This window comes from Physcomitrium patens, chromosome 3, assembly GCF_059467195.1.
Source record: "Physcomitrium patens ecotype Gransden chromosome 3, ASM5946719v1, whole genome shotgun sequence".
Lineage (NCBI taxonomy): Eukaryota > Viridiplantae > Streptophyta > Bryopsida > Funariales > Funariaceae > Physcomitrium > Physcomitrium patens.
Genome location: NC_143412.1, coordinates 20,977,132 through 20,994,052, shown reverse-complemented (window position 1 = coordinate 20,994,052; position 16,921 = coordinate 20,977,132). Strand labels below are relative to the sequence as shown.

The 16,921-nt window shown below is 31.3% G+C and overlaps 1 protein-coding gene across 5 annotated transcripts; it reads left to right on the top strand.

The window, feature by feature from the left end:
- The first annotated feature begins 244 nt into the window (after window positions 1–244).
- LOC112279963 (uncharacterized) lies at window positions 245–5,314 on the top strand. 5 transcript variants are annotated; one of them, XR_016502271.1, is made up of 12 exons: window positions 245–453; window positions 730–819; window positions 1,052–1,174; window positions 1,348–1,515; window positions 1,716–1,799; window positions 1,975–2,081; window positions 2,464–2,508; window positions 2,664–2,963; window positions 3,094–3,150; window positions 3,315–4,627; window positions 4,784–4,861; window positions 4,983–5,314. XR_016502271.1 is itself a non-coding variant. In XM_024514792.3 (11 exons), the coding sequence occupies exons 1-10, from the start codon at window positions 433–435 to the stop codon at window positions 4,576–4,578; spliced, it is 2,259 nt and encodes a 752-aa protein (XP_024370560.1). In that variant the 5' UTR covers window positions 245–432; the 3' UTR covers window positions 4,579–4,627; window positions 4,784–5,234. The 5 variants fall into 5 exon arrangements, 3 of the variants coding, with proteins under 3 accessions (XP_024370560.1, XP_024370561.1, XP_024370559.1); XR_016502270.1 differs by having other exon boundaries at window positions 3,315–4,861; XM_024514792.3 differs by having other exon boundaries at window positions 4,784–5,234.
- The last annotated feature ends 11,607 nt before the right edge of the window (window positions 5,315–16,921 follow it).

The following is a 16,921-nucleotide window of genomic DNA, read 5'->3' as shown; positions in this document are numbered from 1 at the left end:
ATGGTATAGAAGGACAACGTGCAAAAAATTAAAACAATTGTTTAGATAGAGAACTAAAAAGGGCTGACTACATTCGGAGTTGCCTATTAGGAGTTGCTAACCTGTCCGACGGAAGAGACGAGTTCCGTCAGGGGTTCCGTTCGGGCAGCCGCCTCGCTCTGCCCTACCCTGCCCTGCCCGGAGCTTACCGAGAAAATTGCTTTGAGGAGGGCTGGTGTGTGTGAGAGAGAGTATGCTTTGCGGAGTGTTATTCTGCTGCTTCTTCTTCTTCTGTAGCCCTGCACTTGCATCACTTTGTTTTATTTATTTTTTTATTTTTCTCGCGCAGTGTGGTGTGAACTCTACCATCGGGCATGCATCGTTGCCTTGCCGCGTCTTTGTGTGTTGCATTCTAGTCAGAATCGTCACGGCGGCACTCTTCCCGCCTACACCATGTCGGGCGGTTTTTTTCGGGTGCGTGTTTCTGTCTTCTCCTAGCACTGCCTTCCATTCTTTGGGGTTTTGAGTATCTTGCTGAGTAGCTCTACTTGGAGCTCTTTCTGTGCTGTAAACGCGTCATGAAGTAGTGTTTTTTTTTTAATTATTATTGGCTTGCTCGGTGTGCCGTGCCCACGTCTTGCTACCGGGACGCTCTTTCTGCTTGGGGCAGTTGTCACTTTCTATCTCTTGCTGCGTTGTAGAGTCATAGTAGTGCTGCGGATTTATGAGTGTGGTCTGGTCCTTGAGCAGGGAACGTCCGCGGATCAGGATACTCGTTTTTCTAATAAGATGAAAAAGTTGCTGAAGTCTCAGAAATTTGCGCCCGAGCTTGATGTCACGGTGAGTGCTAATTGTGGTCGCGCCTATTCAACCTAATTTTTTGTGGAATATCCATATTATATATTTTTTGGTTTTTAGTTTTGTTGTTGTTTTTGGTGTTTTTATAATGGAAAGACTGTTTTGTCCTCTGAATATTAGTATGCAACACAACCAGATATTGACCATTTACCTGGAATTTGTGTATCATTTTGTGTTTACAATTTTTGTTTTTGCGCGCAATGTTTGTCTACAGATCGACACCTCAAAGGTTCAAATGGATGTTATTAAACCCTGGGTAGCTACTCGAGTGACGGAACTACTTGGCTTTGAAGATGAAGTCTTAATTAATTTTATATATGGTATGCTCGAAGAAAAGGTGGGTGCACAATGTGAATCTTCTGACCTTCGTACTGTGAAGAGAGTTAATGCCACTTTATAGTTTAACAAGACAGATTTACACCCGTGAATGTCCGTACTGTTTTCATTTTGTACTCGTAAGCGCACAAAATTTGGTGGTAATACCCCTTGTTTTCATTTGTCGTGGTCCAGAATGTAGATGGAAAACATGTTCAGATTCAGCTTACAGGCTTCATGGAGAAAAATACGGGAAAATTCATGAAAGAGCTTTGGAGCTTGTTGATGAGCGCTCAGTCCAATGTCAGTGGTATTCCGCAGCAATTCTTGGATCAAAAGGCTGAAGAGACCCGCCTTAAAAAGGTAACATTCTTCTAATTTCTGATTATCTTACACTACTTTCCATGAGTGGGTGTTTCGAATCTGTTCTCTTGTTGCATCACTTCAGCTTGTTCATCAAAGGTGAAAACATAATCTGTATCATCCAGTTTTTACGTATTGCCTTCTTCAGTTTGAGGCAATAATTCTCGTCTTGTGCTTATCTGATCATTACGTGCTCACAGGCCGAATCTGAGCGCATTGCAGCCGAGCTTCAGCGCAAGAGGGATCTCGACAAAGTAGCTGAGGACGAGCGACAACGTGAAAAAGTGAGTCACTTCCCTCGTCGTATCCTTTTGACCCGTGCAATATGCGGATTATGTAGACTGTCGTAGTATTTACTGCTGGTACCTAATTCTCCATGGAAGTATACTTAGTATACCTTCTATTCCTTGTGGAACTACTAATTGTTTCTAAGCAAGTAGTGCGTGCTCACATCAACAGGACGCAGCAGCAGAGGCTGCAAAGAAAGTCAAGGAAGCTAATGGATTTGCTGACAAAGATCGGGTCCCTAAACATTCTGATGACATAAGATCGAGGCGGGGGAACGGGTTTGTGGCCTGATCTGATACGTTTGCTGAGTTCAACTTGAGACTTGAATTTTTATTCCACTGGATGATGTTAGCTGGAGTCTTCATTATTATGCAGAATATTATTTCTTTTTATTTATCCCGATTAGTGAGAGGGAAGAAGTTTATATTAATTATTCTAGTAGTTTCTGATTTCTCACACACGTATGTATTAGTCTGCAGAGTTCGGAAAGCGGCTTTTGGTTCTGGAGAAATATATTCAGCAGTACATTGAGGAGATTTTGGTCCAGTCTTGCTAAATTTAAGTTCAAGCTTCTATTCATTCCCGTTAAAGTGATGTGTAAAAGAGGATGCTTGTGCATTTATATATTGAGTTTTGATGAAATTTGTGTTACATTTGCAGACAATTTAGAAGGTCGGTTAGCAAAGTTCGATCTTCACCCGGCCGGTACAGTCCACCCCTGTCAGCTTCATTGGGTCCTGTATCTATGCGGAGTCGTTACTTCCATTTGTACATTCGGTGTAATGTAGATATCCATAAATATGTCCCACTTCTGACGAAAATATTATGTCCTTTTGCTAATGTGCTGATGTTGTGTGCAGAGATTCTAGACGGCGCCAACGTTCCAAGCAATCATCAGATTCTAGTTTGTCCAGGTATTCTCGAAGTGTTTCTCGATCACCTCGGCGACGTCGGAGATCTTTTTCACCTGGTCGACCGTCTCGTGTCTCAAGGGTTGTACGTTCCCCCGTGAGACGGAACTACTCACGATCACCGATTCGTAGAAGAAAGTCTCCACCTGCACATAGGTCTCCTGTGAGGCGTCGTTACGCTTCACGGTCTCCACCCGCACGAAGGTCTTCAAGTTATTCCCTTTCCCCAGCGCCACGAAGCCGTGCCAGGTTACTATTTGAAATGCCCATGCATGAACGAAGTACAGTTCAAATAACGATTGTCTTTCTTACGTGTTATTTGTTTGATCACACTAGAAGTGTGATGCTCCGTTCTAAAATCTGGATATCTGATTTTCAGGAGTCCTCGTCGTAGAAACGGGGGGCATCTTAGGAGAGAGTTTCGGAGCCCTGAGAGGTCAGTCTCTTGCGATTGACCATCGCACTTTTCTCCATATCCATGGTTGGCTGAGTTCTTGTGCTATATTGGTCATTTGGGCAATCACCCTTGTTTATTTTAGTTTCAGAACAATATCACAACATACGCACCATGATCTCACCGTCACCTTGTTCTATCTTCAGAGTGGATCGGCCTGGCGGGAGGGAAAGACGTTTAAGCAGTTCTCCAGGTTTCCGAGGACCAGAACCTCATCAAATTCCACCCGTAGCTCTCCGTCGACCTACTGGTTTTGGAGATAGAGCGACTCCTCCAGACGGTGATGACTGGAGAGCAGTGTCAGACAGAGATGGAATCGGCAGCACTGGAAATAAACGTGTGCTTGGTGACAAAGATGAGAAAATTGTCGGGGTAGTAGAGGCAAGTGAGGTTGCCAGTGATAAAAAAATGCACAGTGGCGTAGATGAGCGGAAGTCAGGATCTGACCGAGGTGTCAGGGAGAAAAAAGACAACTGGTCTCATAGTGGCTTGAATGAAGAAGAGGGAGAGTCTCGGAGAGGTGGTAGGGATGTAGACGGAGAGAAAAGGCTTTTTACTGATATGGAGGAGAGGAGAAGTGGGTATCACAGGTCTGACAAGAACACCAGAGAGCGGTGGGTCCATAACGATTCAAATGAGGGTCAGAAAGAGTCTCCCAGAGCCCGTACTGGTGTTCCTGGTGAAAAACGCCCTCACAGTGAAATTGAACGCAACACAGGTGTCGACAGGTCTGGAAGTGATAGTCGTGAGGTGGGCAGGTATTACGATGATAATGGGAAAAGCGTCCTGGATAGATTCAGAAAGGATGGTGGTAATGGAAAACGTGACATGGATTTTAGAAGGGAGGATCGTTACTTCACTGATCAGAGGGACAGACCTACTATGAGAGAGAGAAGTCCTCTACCAGACAGGCAACAGGTACGCAAAGAAACACGGGGGTCGAGGAAAGTTGTCGAAACGTTTCAGAGTCCCTCCAAAGAGAGGAAGAGCGAAGACTACGGGCGGCGATCTGTTGATTTCGATGACGATGACTCTGGTGTGGTCAGGGAAAACGTTTCAAAGAAGTCTAGAGTACAGAAGGCTGAAGACGATGGGTTTGCTAGAGACAATGATGAAGATAGCTTTTCACCAAGAGGAAGTGAAGAAAGACGTAAGGAGGAGAAACGGCGTAGGAAAGAAGAGAAAAGGCTCCGCCGAGAGGAAAGGCATAAACGGAAGAGAGAGGAGAAGCAGAAACGGAAAGACAAAAAACTTTCAATGAGTACTGGAGGTTTAAACGGGGAGGATAAAATAGATAATCATGAAGGAACGGAGCAGATTGAGGGAGAATATGATCAGAAACAGCGAGAGAATGAATTGCGGCACGCAGCGCTAGAGTCGCTGCGTGCCAAGAAGGCCATATCTCACTAATGCTCTTGTGATTGGAAGATTTTTTTACAGCAGTGATAAGGTGTATCATGTATGATTGGCCGACTGGAACTTGAGCTGTGAGATTCAGATATGAGGAACTTTTGATTTGTGGGTCGTGAATGTAGGTAGTATTAGTTGGGGTATAAAGGCTGAAATGCCTTTCTCTTGCTGGTTTATCTTACTGAATGTCCATGCTGGGCGGCAGGACCTTGGCCACATTCGGAACCTGATCAATCTGGAGAGGGCTTTAAATGTCGGAGAATTAAAAGTGGCACCGTTGCTGGTAATATTTGCTGGCTCTTGCACGCCGTTGATTTTTGTCTCAAGGACCATCAGACTTTGGTTTCTTTCTTATCACCTGTGTGACCTACTCACTGAAGACATTCATGTTTTTTTAAGTGCAGCTTGGATTGGATTCTGCAAGAACCTTCTCTTTTATTTCCAGACAGCCTCCCGCAGGACTCCTACAGTTGTCCTTTGACCTTTTCTGTTGGATGCTGGACTCGTTTGGTTCAGAATCACCTGAGACTTGACCCACGTGATGATGTGGTTAGTTTGCACGGCGCGTTGAATCTGGTAGTAATCACGACTGTTGTAGTGGATGCTTGTCATACTTTTCGCTCTGTTATTTAAGCATAAGTTGGTTTTTCTCTCGACACTCGGGGTTTTGCGCGTGTGTAGTGTCTAAAATCACCCTTGTACAATTATGATTCTAACACAGTTGGTTCTGCTGCTAGTCTTTCGACTCTTTTATGCTCACATATTTTAACATCTTGTATTTAGAATGCTTGTTTGTCTTCTGGTACTGTACAATGCAGTATTTGAAGTTTGCACACGTGTCAAATTTCGAATTAATTTAATGGTTACGGTTGTTGGATGATATTTCCTCTAGCTAGGCAGCAATTGTGTAATATTGCTGCCTAGTTAAGCAAAGCTTTGAGGTTAAGGTCACTTTTCTTCAGTGGGCTGGGGTGAGTTTGCACTTTTCTAGTACTCAATTTTGAAGTAAAGAACATGTGAGCACCTTGCCCATTTTGTGTTATACTATCTGTGGTTATGGTATTATGTGTCGCTTACATGTAGAATCTTGTTCTCAGTATGTTAATTTGAAGAAAAACGATTTGTATGAAAGTTTATCAGGTTCGTGCAAATCATTTTTTTTGTCGGAACATAAAGCTTCTTGCCGCTTACTTTGCCGAAAATGTGACTTTATTCATATTATATGGGGAAGGTAGAACGTAATTTTTCTTATTAAAGTTTGTTTGCATCTGATCTTGGATTTCATGACGGATTCTTCTATATATGAGACACTGAAAGATATTTGCTTCTTTGAAAGGAGGTAATCTTCATAAAGTTGTTCACTCGAGTTTCTCTTCTTCTGTTAGCACATCGATTGTCTCCTCTCGATGATTTAACAGGATTCGCTGAGTCGAAGATATATGCTGATAGCTAATCTCGAAATAAGATGTGCAGTACACTGCTCTGCATTAGATTCGAACTACTCTTGCAAGGAACGGAGATGAGTGGAGGCTTTCGAGCTTTACATTTGGTTCCATATTGTAAGAGTTTTGACGGAGGTTAGAGGACCTCAAACGAGGGATCTAAGGTAGGCGATCCATTCCTGACCACTTAAGCAATTTATCATATCTGCAGTATGGGTATGATAAATCAATAATTTTTCCTGTGCAGAGAAATAGAATTCAGGAAGATTCCAAGTTTTTTCACATCTCTTTGCCTAAAATCAAAATTACTATGAATTTCCTAGCTGAAGATTTTGTTTGTTGTAAACTTGTCATATAAGCTACTCTAATTCCAACCAATGCTTGATTCTAGTAATTGAGAATGCTTGATTCTAGTAATTGAGAATGCTTGATTCTAGTAATTGAGAATTGTGGCATCTAAATATGTTTTCAATCTACACCTCATATTGTGCTACCAAGGATGACAATATGTAGATGAGGCAGTCCAAATTCAAACCTCTGGTTGTAAATAATTAACTAGTTCAATGTGAAATTTTTGCAACAAGATTTCTCTATTTCTGGTCATTTCTGAATCCTAGTTTACTCATCTTCCATCTTCATTGAATATTTTTAATATATATATATATATATATATATATATATATATATATTTTTTCCTTTTCCTCTTCCTCAAGCTATTTCTATTTTGGAAGTAGAAAGAATTGGATTGAGAATTTAACAAGAAGGTTTCTGTATAATGTAACATTTCTAATTTTATTAGTATAAAAACTAAAATTAAGAATTATAGACTAATAAGTATACAGTTTGAAACAATCCTAAAAGAGAGATTAATCAATAGAAAATTTGAAAGTAACATCAATCAACTTATTAAAAAAAAAAAAAAAAAAAAAAAAAAAAAAAACTGCATGAAAGAATGGTCAAATTAGGGTAGTATGGGATAATATCAATTGTAGAGTAAGTGCAAGTATTTAGGAAAATCATCTTTAGAACAAAGTTTCTATCTATTTGAAGTGTTTTAATTTGACTTATTTGTTTGTTACTAGAAGTAAAAATATCACTGACATATTTTATTTATTAATTTTTTAAACATAATCAAATATATTTTATAAATTAAAATAAAAAGGTATTAAGATGAAATTATGTTTTATATAATACTAGCAAAAATTTGTGCTTTTTGAGAGTACAATCTATAGAACATTCATCCATTTTCTTGTTTATCCATGCTTCATTATTTCCATTATTCTTCTTTCCTATGTTCCTATGTTTTTCAGTTCTTATATTCTCCACATTTATTGAGTTTTTATATACAAAAATTATAGCATATCTTTTAGAATTAATCAAAAAATATATGTTTATGGTTTGGAGCTATTTACATCGATTTTTTATGTCAATGTTTCCAAGAATAATAGAACAATATGAAAAAATAACAAATATTTAAGGTATTTGTAGAGATATTTTAAAAAAATCTTAAATATATCAGAACTCTTAAGGTTTTAATGAAGAAAAATGACTTTTTTAATAAAAAACAATAAAAAAATTTATGCAAAAATATTGAATATGTTTCAAAGGTTTTTGAACATTTAATGACTTCCAAAAATAATGCATTAGAATTTGCATTATTATTAAGTAATTTATTTCTTATATTAAATAAATTTTAATTGCTAGTACATAATTAAAGAAAAAAAAATTGATGTGAAAAAAAATCTTTCAATTTTTTGAATGACAATCTTTGAATAATAAAGAAACTTTCAAAAAATAATTTAGAATTCGAAATGTTATTGTGATATTGACAATGATATGCTTTTAAATCAATATCTCAAGAAATTTGAAGCCAATAAATTTTCTCCTTTTAATATTGTAATATTTTATGAAATAAAAGGTGATATTTAGTTTTTGCATGTTTGGTTAATCCATGCCAATAAAAAAAAGAATTTTAAATATAATAGATTAACAAAGCATTTATCATTAAGGCTAGAAAACATATATTGTATAGAAGTTAAAAAATTGGATGCTTAAAAATAATAAATAGATATGAAAAGTCTTGAAAATATAAAATTTACAATTAAAAAAATGTATCTTAAGAACAAGTTTATAAACCAAAGTGATTAGTACTTTTGTGTGCAACTAAATAGATGGATATTGAATATATTGACTATTTTTTTTTTATCAAAGACATAAGAATTTTAGTCAATTTATATAATTATAATTTTATTAAATATTAATTTTTAATAAAAGATATTATCATTAAATATGGTGAATATTTTGTAATAGTAGTAAAAATAAACTACTTATATATTAAAATAGAATTAATGCAAATAAATTTAAATGATATGTTATTAAAAGAAGAGAAAGTATCTTAAATTTTTTTAATTGATATTAAATATCAAATTGTAAAAAAAACGTGTTATTTGAGTAATATATATATATATATATATATATTATGCATTATGATAAAAATTATGATAAATCTAATTTTATAAAGATATGAACAAAAATATTATTTTTAAGGTAGAGTAAGTTCTTTTTTTTTTGAAATATTATATGATTGGTGCATTGAGACAAATGGTAGTTGCAACTGCAACATGAGCCCAAACAACAACTAAGAATATAGGATCTACAATAAGGCACTAGAAACTTTGTTGGGCCATCCATGCAATTGTAGAGATTCTAATACTTATGTGTGATTGCTTTTATTATTTCGCCTTAGAGATATCAATTTTGTAGTAAGACATTCTTGGTCAACTTCAACATAAGATAGAGATACTAGTGTTAAAGATACAATACTTGCTTTGAATTATAAAGTATTGAATATGAATATGTTTTCTAATGTTGATTTGTTGGCTTTGGAATTTAAATCAATAGGAATTTTTCAACTAGTTGATAAATGTTAGAAGGCAAGGTACCTATGTCATCTTTATAGATAGTTCAAGCAGTCACAAAGCCTTCAACAAAGGTAGATTTAGCTAAGTTGCAAGCAAAGCTTGTAGTTGAAACTATTGCTATGTTTGATGAAGGTCACTTAAACGAAACAAACATAAATACCTCAAATGATAGGCCATTGGCTACAAAGATAGTATTTTTGTTTGATATTGCAACTAAACTTGCTTGAGAACATCAAAACTTGTGCCTAAGAGTTTTATGGTTAATTAATGATAAAAACATGCTTGTTGTTAGCCATATTTGTGGCAATACCATTCATGCCACATCTTTATATATTTTGATAGATTTTGGCACTTAATCAATTATGATTAATAAGAGGTTTGTTTAAAAATTATGACTTATTCCTTTGAACTTAGAACCTTCTCTTTTCACCATTGAGACTTTGATAGGAGGCAAGGAGCAAACTACCAACTATATCAAGCAGCCATTGCAATTGATATTTTTCATTAGATTTGGACGACCTTATTCACACTTATTTCTAAAGTATGTAATGACTACTGCTACAAACTATGATATTTTAGTTAATCAATAGGTACTTTATTCATTTGATTTTGGTCTAAATAATTGGACTAAAGAAGTATGGATTAAACTAAGGTGGTCTACTAGTGATAGAAGGAAAAAATTCATTCTAATTACATTTGTAATAATCTTTATGATTATGTTGGCAGAAATCTTATTTGATTGTAGTGCATTTGCATTTGACTTGCCTTATGGAGTGGTTCTATTAGAAGAATCATTAGCATTTATATCCAATTCTATAGAACCAAATATTCCACCATCTGTAAAAAATTATATAAGATACTAAAAAGATTCATCTCTTCTATGAAAAATACATATATAACTCTCCTACCAATGTTAAGAGATAATATCTTTATTAGATATCTTGAAGATACTAAATTCTTCTTTATTACCTACCTTTGCTCAACTTATTCATTAGCATCTATTAGATAAAATATTACTCTTGTCAAGCTCTTTGTAGGCATTAATACAAGTTTGGTAGCAATATTAAAGGCTAGGCTTATTGTTAGATAGTATATTCATGTGGATAATAGAATTGTACTTAACAAAATAACTCAACATTATCTCTAAAGGTTTTTGATTTTGTATCCTAAGTAATTATAACTTTCTACCATTCTTGGTTGTTTCAGCTAATTTTTTTGAGATCTCATCCTTATTAGCAATAAAGATTTGAAGAAATTAGATAATATTGACTTATTGATTGCTAAATAGCCATATCAATGTCATTTATATGCTGGAGTAGGTCGAGAGTTGAATGACTTTCAATTCAATTTATTTATGGATTTGATGCAACTTATATAATGGTGGTTTATGCATCAAATCACATTACTTGGATATGTTTTTGAAAATGCACTTATATTAGGTGATATTTGAATATAAGTATTGGAGTTTAATAAATATATTAATCAACTTCTTAACTTTCAAACTTTGTAGATGTTGTGGCTTTTAGGCTCTTATGTTCATTGGCCTTGTTTGATTTGGACGAATCTGGCCTTATCACATGTACTTATAACAATACTTTCTATGATTAAGTAGCCTCTTGGATCAAAAGTTAATGATATCTTAGATGATAATTGAATATTTTTTTATTGTCATTAAGATTGATGAGCTTCTTTTTACCTTGATTAATAAGATGGGGACACCTTATAGTGCATTTTCTAACTTTGTAACATTTCTAATATCATTTATATTCTATGCACATGGACTTGATATGGTTTGGAATACTAATTTTTAAACCTATGAAGAAGCTAATGCCAATAAAAGAGAGCATGCTATGGATTTTTTAATTGATACCATAACTGCTTATGATATCATTGAAAGACAATGTCATTTTTTTTTTAAGTCAAATTATAAACCTTAATACTTTAATATAAATTTTTGGTATATGCCTTATTATTAAAAGTGTTTTAATGACCATTTTAATACTATAAGGCCAAAGAACAATGATTAGAATGCAATGGCTCCTAAATTTATTATAGTTGAGGAATCTAAGTCATTTTTTTGCTTAAAGTGGTATAAAACTAATGGAATATAAGCTCAATGTATCTTTGCTCTTTTATCCAAAGTTTTAGAAAAAAAAAATGCTCATGAGATTCTTTCATGGAATTTGTTTTAGAAGACACTTCATATTCTACCAACATTATCAATTTACACAAATATTATAGTGATGAAGTCCCTCATTTGGAAATAAGTGAAGATGTTGGAGTTATAGAAGATGTTTCTTCAACAAATTAGTAGTTAAAGATTGTACCAACATGTATTGGTACTCCATTTGAGAAAAAAGAGACCACAAAGTTTGATGATTGGCCATTCGAATGAAGGCTACATCTTATTGGTGCCAAAGCACAAAATATACTAGCTATTATTCACTCATATTTCAATTGTTTTGTTTTTAGCTATGACAATCTTAAAGGTTATAAAAGCAAATCTATTCATATTTAGTTGAAAGTTGATCATCCAATCTTTGACGACCTTATAAATTTAATGCCTCAAAAAAATTAATATCCAAATTTGTTAAGAATTATTAGCTATAAGCTTGATTGGAATTTCTAATAGTAAATATTCTTATGCTACAATCATGTCTTTGAAGGACAATGTTTTTGGCAATAAGATAGAGAAGTAGATGTATGGAAATTACCATCTTATTAATCATAAGACCAAATTTGATTGATATCTAATGTCAATGCCAAAAGAATTATTTGATATAGTAGGATTATTCTAACTATTTAATACTTTGGATTTAAGATCTAGTTATTATCAATTATGATTATTGGTTGAATATCGAATAAAGACAACATTTTGAAGAATTGATTAAGATAATAAAAATCAATTCTATTACTAGGAATTATTTTTGTTTAGTCTTAAGAATGCACCAACTGAGTTTCAATGGATGATGGACCACATATTTTGTGGCTTATTATTTGCTAGATGTTACATTGATGATATTATCATTTTTAGTAGCAATCTAGAAGATTATGTGAGGTATTTATATACAATATTTAAGTAATTACAACAATGAAGATTAGGCTTGCATCATAGCAAGTATAAATTCTTCCATGAATAGTTATTATACTTCCATCATATGATTATTCCAAGAGATCTTAGAATTTAATAAGAAAAGATAGATTACTTATAAAAAATCCCAACACCAAGTGATATTTCACAACCTTCAATTTTTTTAGGATTAATAAATTTTTATTAAAGATTTATTAAAAAATTTAATTTTATTGCCAAGCCTTTAATTATTTTTACATGTAAGAATCAATAATGGACTTAGAATTGTAAGCAACAATATGCACTTGACATATTAAAGCAAAAGTTGAATTCAATTCTATTGCTTTAATATACAAAGACATTAGACCTTTCTAACTACACACGAATTAGAGTGTAGTAGGATTAGGAACAATCTTAATATAAAAGGATGATATAAGAGGGAAATATGTCATTGTATTTTTTTTTAGAAGCTACAAAAATGAAGAGTCCAATTACCCATCTTACAAATGAGAAGCTTTGGTAGTAATTTAGGCCATTGCTCAGTTTCAACCTTACTTGTATGATCAATAATTTATATTGGTAATTAACAATCAAATTTTGAAGTAGCTTATGGAATTAGAGGAGTTTATTGGAAAACTTGCAAGATGGCCTTTCTTGCTTCAAAAATACAACTTGGAGATTGTACATCAAATATACATTACCAATTTGAATGCCAACAGACTTTTGTCATCTAAGTCCTTTGAAAGAAGACTTAACTAGAACTTGGTAGCATAGAGATTTCAATAGAGAGGCAATCTTTAGATGGCATGCAACCACATACTTGACTTTAATTTCAAGTTTTACAACTATGGTTCTTAATCAAAATTTAGATGAAAAATTAGAGATGAATCAAATAATTAGTAATGTGTGAGAAGATCTTCTAGCTTGCACAAGCTTCAATAAGGAATATTTTCTTTTGCTATCTCTAATGTAGAAAGAGATAAGATTAGTCACCAAATAATAAAGCTTTTTTAGAAGAAAAATTTGTTATTTTATATGTGGCTTGATAAAGCTAAGTATATAGTTCTAAGACCAAATCAAAGAACATTATTAATATGAAAATTACATAAAGAACTTAGACATTTTGGAGTGTTTAGGATATAATCTTTATTGTCCAACTAATATTGGTGGAATGATATATATCAACAAGTGACTACATATATTTTTCAATGTGAAGTGTGTGATTGAATTAGGTTAAGCTTTAATATCTTATCACATTAATTGAAGCCTTTATTTATCATAGATTTGTATTCTTGTTGATATTTGGAATTTATTAGAGTACTTATTTTTTTCTCATGTGGAACTAAATATGTATTGGTGGTGGTAAAGAATTTTAGTAAGTAGATTAAACTTGTAGTCTTATCAAAAAATACTTCAAAATTGGAAGCTATGGCTTTTTTTAATCAAATATTAGCACATTTTGGAGCACCTCTTGAAGTCTTAATGGATCAAAGAAGAAAGTTTCTTGAGGCATTTGAAGCTTTACGTATTAAAACTTTGATAGATCATCATACCACTTATAAAAATCATCATGAAGTTGGTGGCTTAACTGAATAAGTTGTTTACATTGTCAAATGTGGTTTACAAAAGTATAGATTATTTGATAGCAACTATTGTAATTGGAATTTGATATTGCTATAGATTAAAATGGATTATTACTTTAATAGACAATTATCTTTGGCATCTTTTAATCTTTATCAATATTCAATATTATAGCTTAATATTCAAAGTGATAAAAAAAAAATCACTTTTAATTTCATCAAATGTGTTATATTTTATTAATTGTTGTAATACAATCCTTTCAACTATAAAATAATATATTTTATATATAAATATTTAGAATTTTGTATTAATAAAAAAAATTAATGAATACACAAATATTATAATAATATAAATTAAATAAATTTATTAAAACTATTTTTACATGAATATACATCTCAAAAATACAAAAATACTTGAATGATATGAAAATTCCATATCCCTATTTCATCAAATGTTAAAGAATTACAATATCATTATAATTTCTTTTCTGAGATTTCATGAGATGGCTTTACATTCACATTTTATATTTTTATCTTTTTAAAATTTATTTTAATTTTAATAATCTTTCTATCTGTATCATATTGCTAATCACGCACTCTTATAATTCTATCTTTGTTTATTTCTATCAACAATTTTTTTTATTAATGTCTCTAATATAAATTTTACAACTTCTAATTTTTTTTCTTTGTTGTTAGTTCATATTTATAATGTCTTTCCTTTCAACATGTCATCAAGACACAAGTCATTATAAAAAAATCATCATATGTCCAAGAACATATTCTTCCTTTCAACTTTTAAGTTGTCAAAATTTATTCTTAATATAATGTTAATCTTATGGTCATTATTATTTTCATCCCTATCTACCTCTTTTTCATTTTTCAACCTTTGTAGATATTTTAACATCTCAATATCTTTTTTTTTCAATATTATTCTTGTTGATATTATCTTCATATCAATAAGAAAAAGTAAATAACTTCAAACTTGTTTTTTATCAAGTCCTTGAACATTTATTTTACATATTTTTGTATTAGAATATTTAATAATATTTTAATGTGAAGTTTTTGTAATTCATGTGCTATCATTTCTAGCAATTAAATTATTTATGTTCAAAACATCTTCAATTTGAATTTAATTCTTTTCATCATCAAAGACTAAGATGGCTTTGTTTTTGGTCAAGAATTTCAATATTTCTTGAACTTCTTTCAAATCCTTTGGTTTTGATTTATCTTATAATTATTTAAAAATATAGCATGAGGTTTTATAACAAATTCATTACATTGCAATCAACAAAGCATGAGGCATCATATATATGCTTCATATTATTAAATATTACCTTTGCTGTTATTGTCTTGTCTATTTTATCCATTCCAACAAGACACAATGCTTTTACATCACTTATATATAATTGTGATATTTAAAATAAGTATTTCTTTTAGTATATCAATCTATAATTAAAAATTAAATCATAAGTTATTAAAAAATAAATAAATGCATAATAAACACTTTAAATTTTAATTATATTTTATAAATTTTTTTTCATATTAAATCATATACTCATCACTATAGCATTTAAAATTTGTATAAAAAAATTAAATTGATTTTTGTCAATCTAATCAATTCAATATATTTTTCTTTCATTTTTTAGTGCAAGTTTTGCCAATGATAATTTATTTTGTATTATTTGTAATTCTATTGTTTGATGAATTTTTTTCCTTCATGCAAAAAAACTTAGTATTGAGTATATAATAATTTTAATTGAATCATTCTTTCACATATACTTGTAAAGTTTGGTCATTGCAATAGATTTTAGCTTCATATTATGGACATACATATTTACATCAATCATGATTTAGATAATATGAATAAATAGAAGTAAATTAAAGTAGATATTTTTAATAATATCTTGTAAAATAGCTTTCTAGAAGCTTCATGGCTTGATTTTGACTTTATACATATTTATAGTTGATTGATAGATTAGATACTTTGCCAACAAGTAATTTATATGTTACACATATTGGTAGCTTATAATATATGCTAATTATATAGCACATATGTAGAAAAGTTGCCTTCTAAGTTAAGACACAAGTCTTATAATTTAGACATGTATTCTATAGAACATCACTATGTAGCTCCTACTTAAATAGTATATATGGAGGCAAGAATGAAACATTCTTCAGTTTTATTAATTTTTTTTAGTCCTTATTCTTATTTCAAGACTTTTTAGTTTTCTTGTCTTTGAGAATAGCCATTTTAATTTAATATCATATCATCTTTAAGTGATTATTTAGACTTTTTGAGTGATACAAGAGTATAATAATCTTTTAATTCTTTAAGATTCATATTTTTGATATTCCAACACATTTGAATGAATTCAATTAAATTAATTTAAAGATAACTATGGTCTATAATCTTTTTTAATTATTTTTAATATATCATTTGACCTTCTTATATCATAAAATGGATCATTTTTAGAAAGAAACTTAAAATATATTATTAAAAATAAAAAATCATCTTCTTCAAATACATAGTTATTTTTTGAAATTGATTCTTTAATACTTCAAAAGCCATGTATTTTCTATTATCATAAACATGCTTATTCATTATAGCTTTTAGTATGCTTCCAACTTCAATCTTAGATATTCCAAAATCAATCACTTTAACAATTGTATATCAATTTTTTTTATCTATAATATTTTCTTCTATGATATTAAGCAAGATATTTTTAAGCTCTAAATCATGATGTGTAATATACATGTCATGCAAGTAACACATTCTTTTTGCAATTTGAAACATAACATCAATTAAAAAATGTAATTTTCTTATCTATTTTTTTTTAAATAACTTACTTAAATTTATTTGTATTAATTTTATTCCTAAATACAAATATTTTTTTCTTCTTTAAAGGCAAAAAAATTGGCCTATTTCATTTGCATTACCTTTGTTACAAAATAATATTTTATAAAGTTGAAATAGTATGAATCATCAAATTGACTCATTAATTATTTTAGGATAAAAAGATGCATTTAGAGTGTTTAAAACCACAATATATAGTGAGTAGTGTAGAAATCCTAAGACAAATAAAAAATTAGAAATTGGTTGTAAAAATGGAATCTTAATAATTCTTAGAAGCAATTATCTTAGTAGGTTTAGTATTTTTATTTATTATTGAGTATCAAGGATTATTTATTAAGATCAATATTTATATTGGATTTATATCTATATGTATTATTTATATAAAAAAGAAAAAAACTATAAATTTTAGTTAGTAGTTAGAAGAAGCATAAAAAAGAACCTCATGTCTTTTTAGTTAGTTATATAAAAAGTAGGAT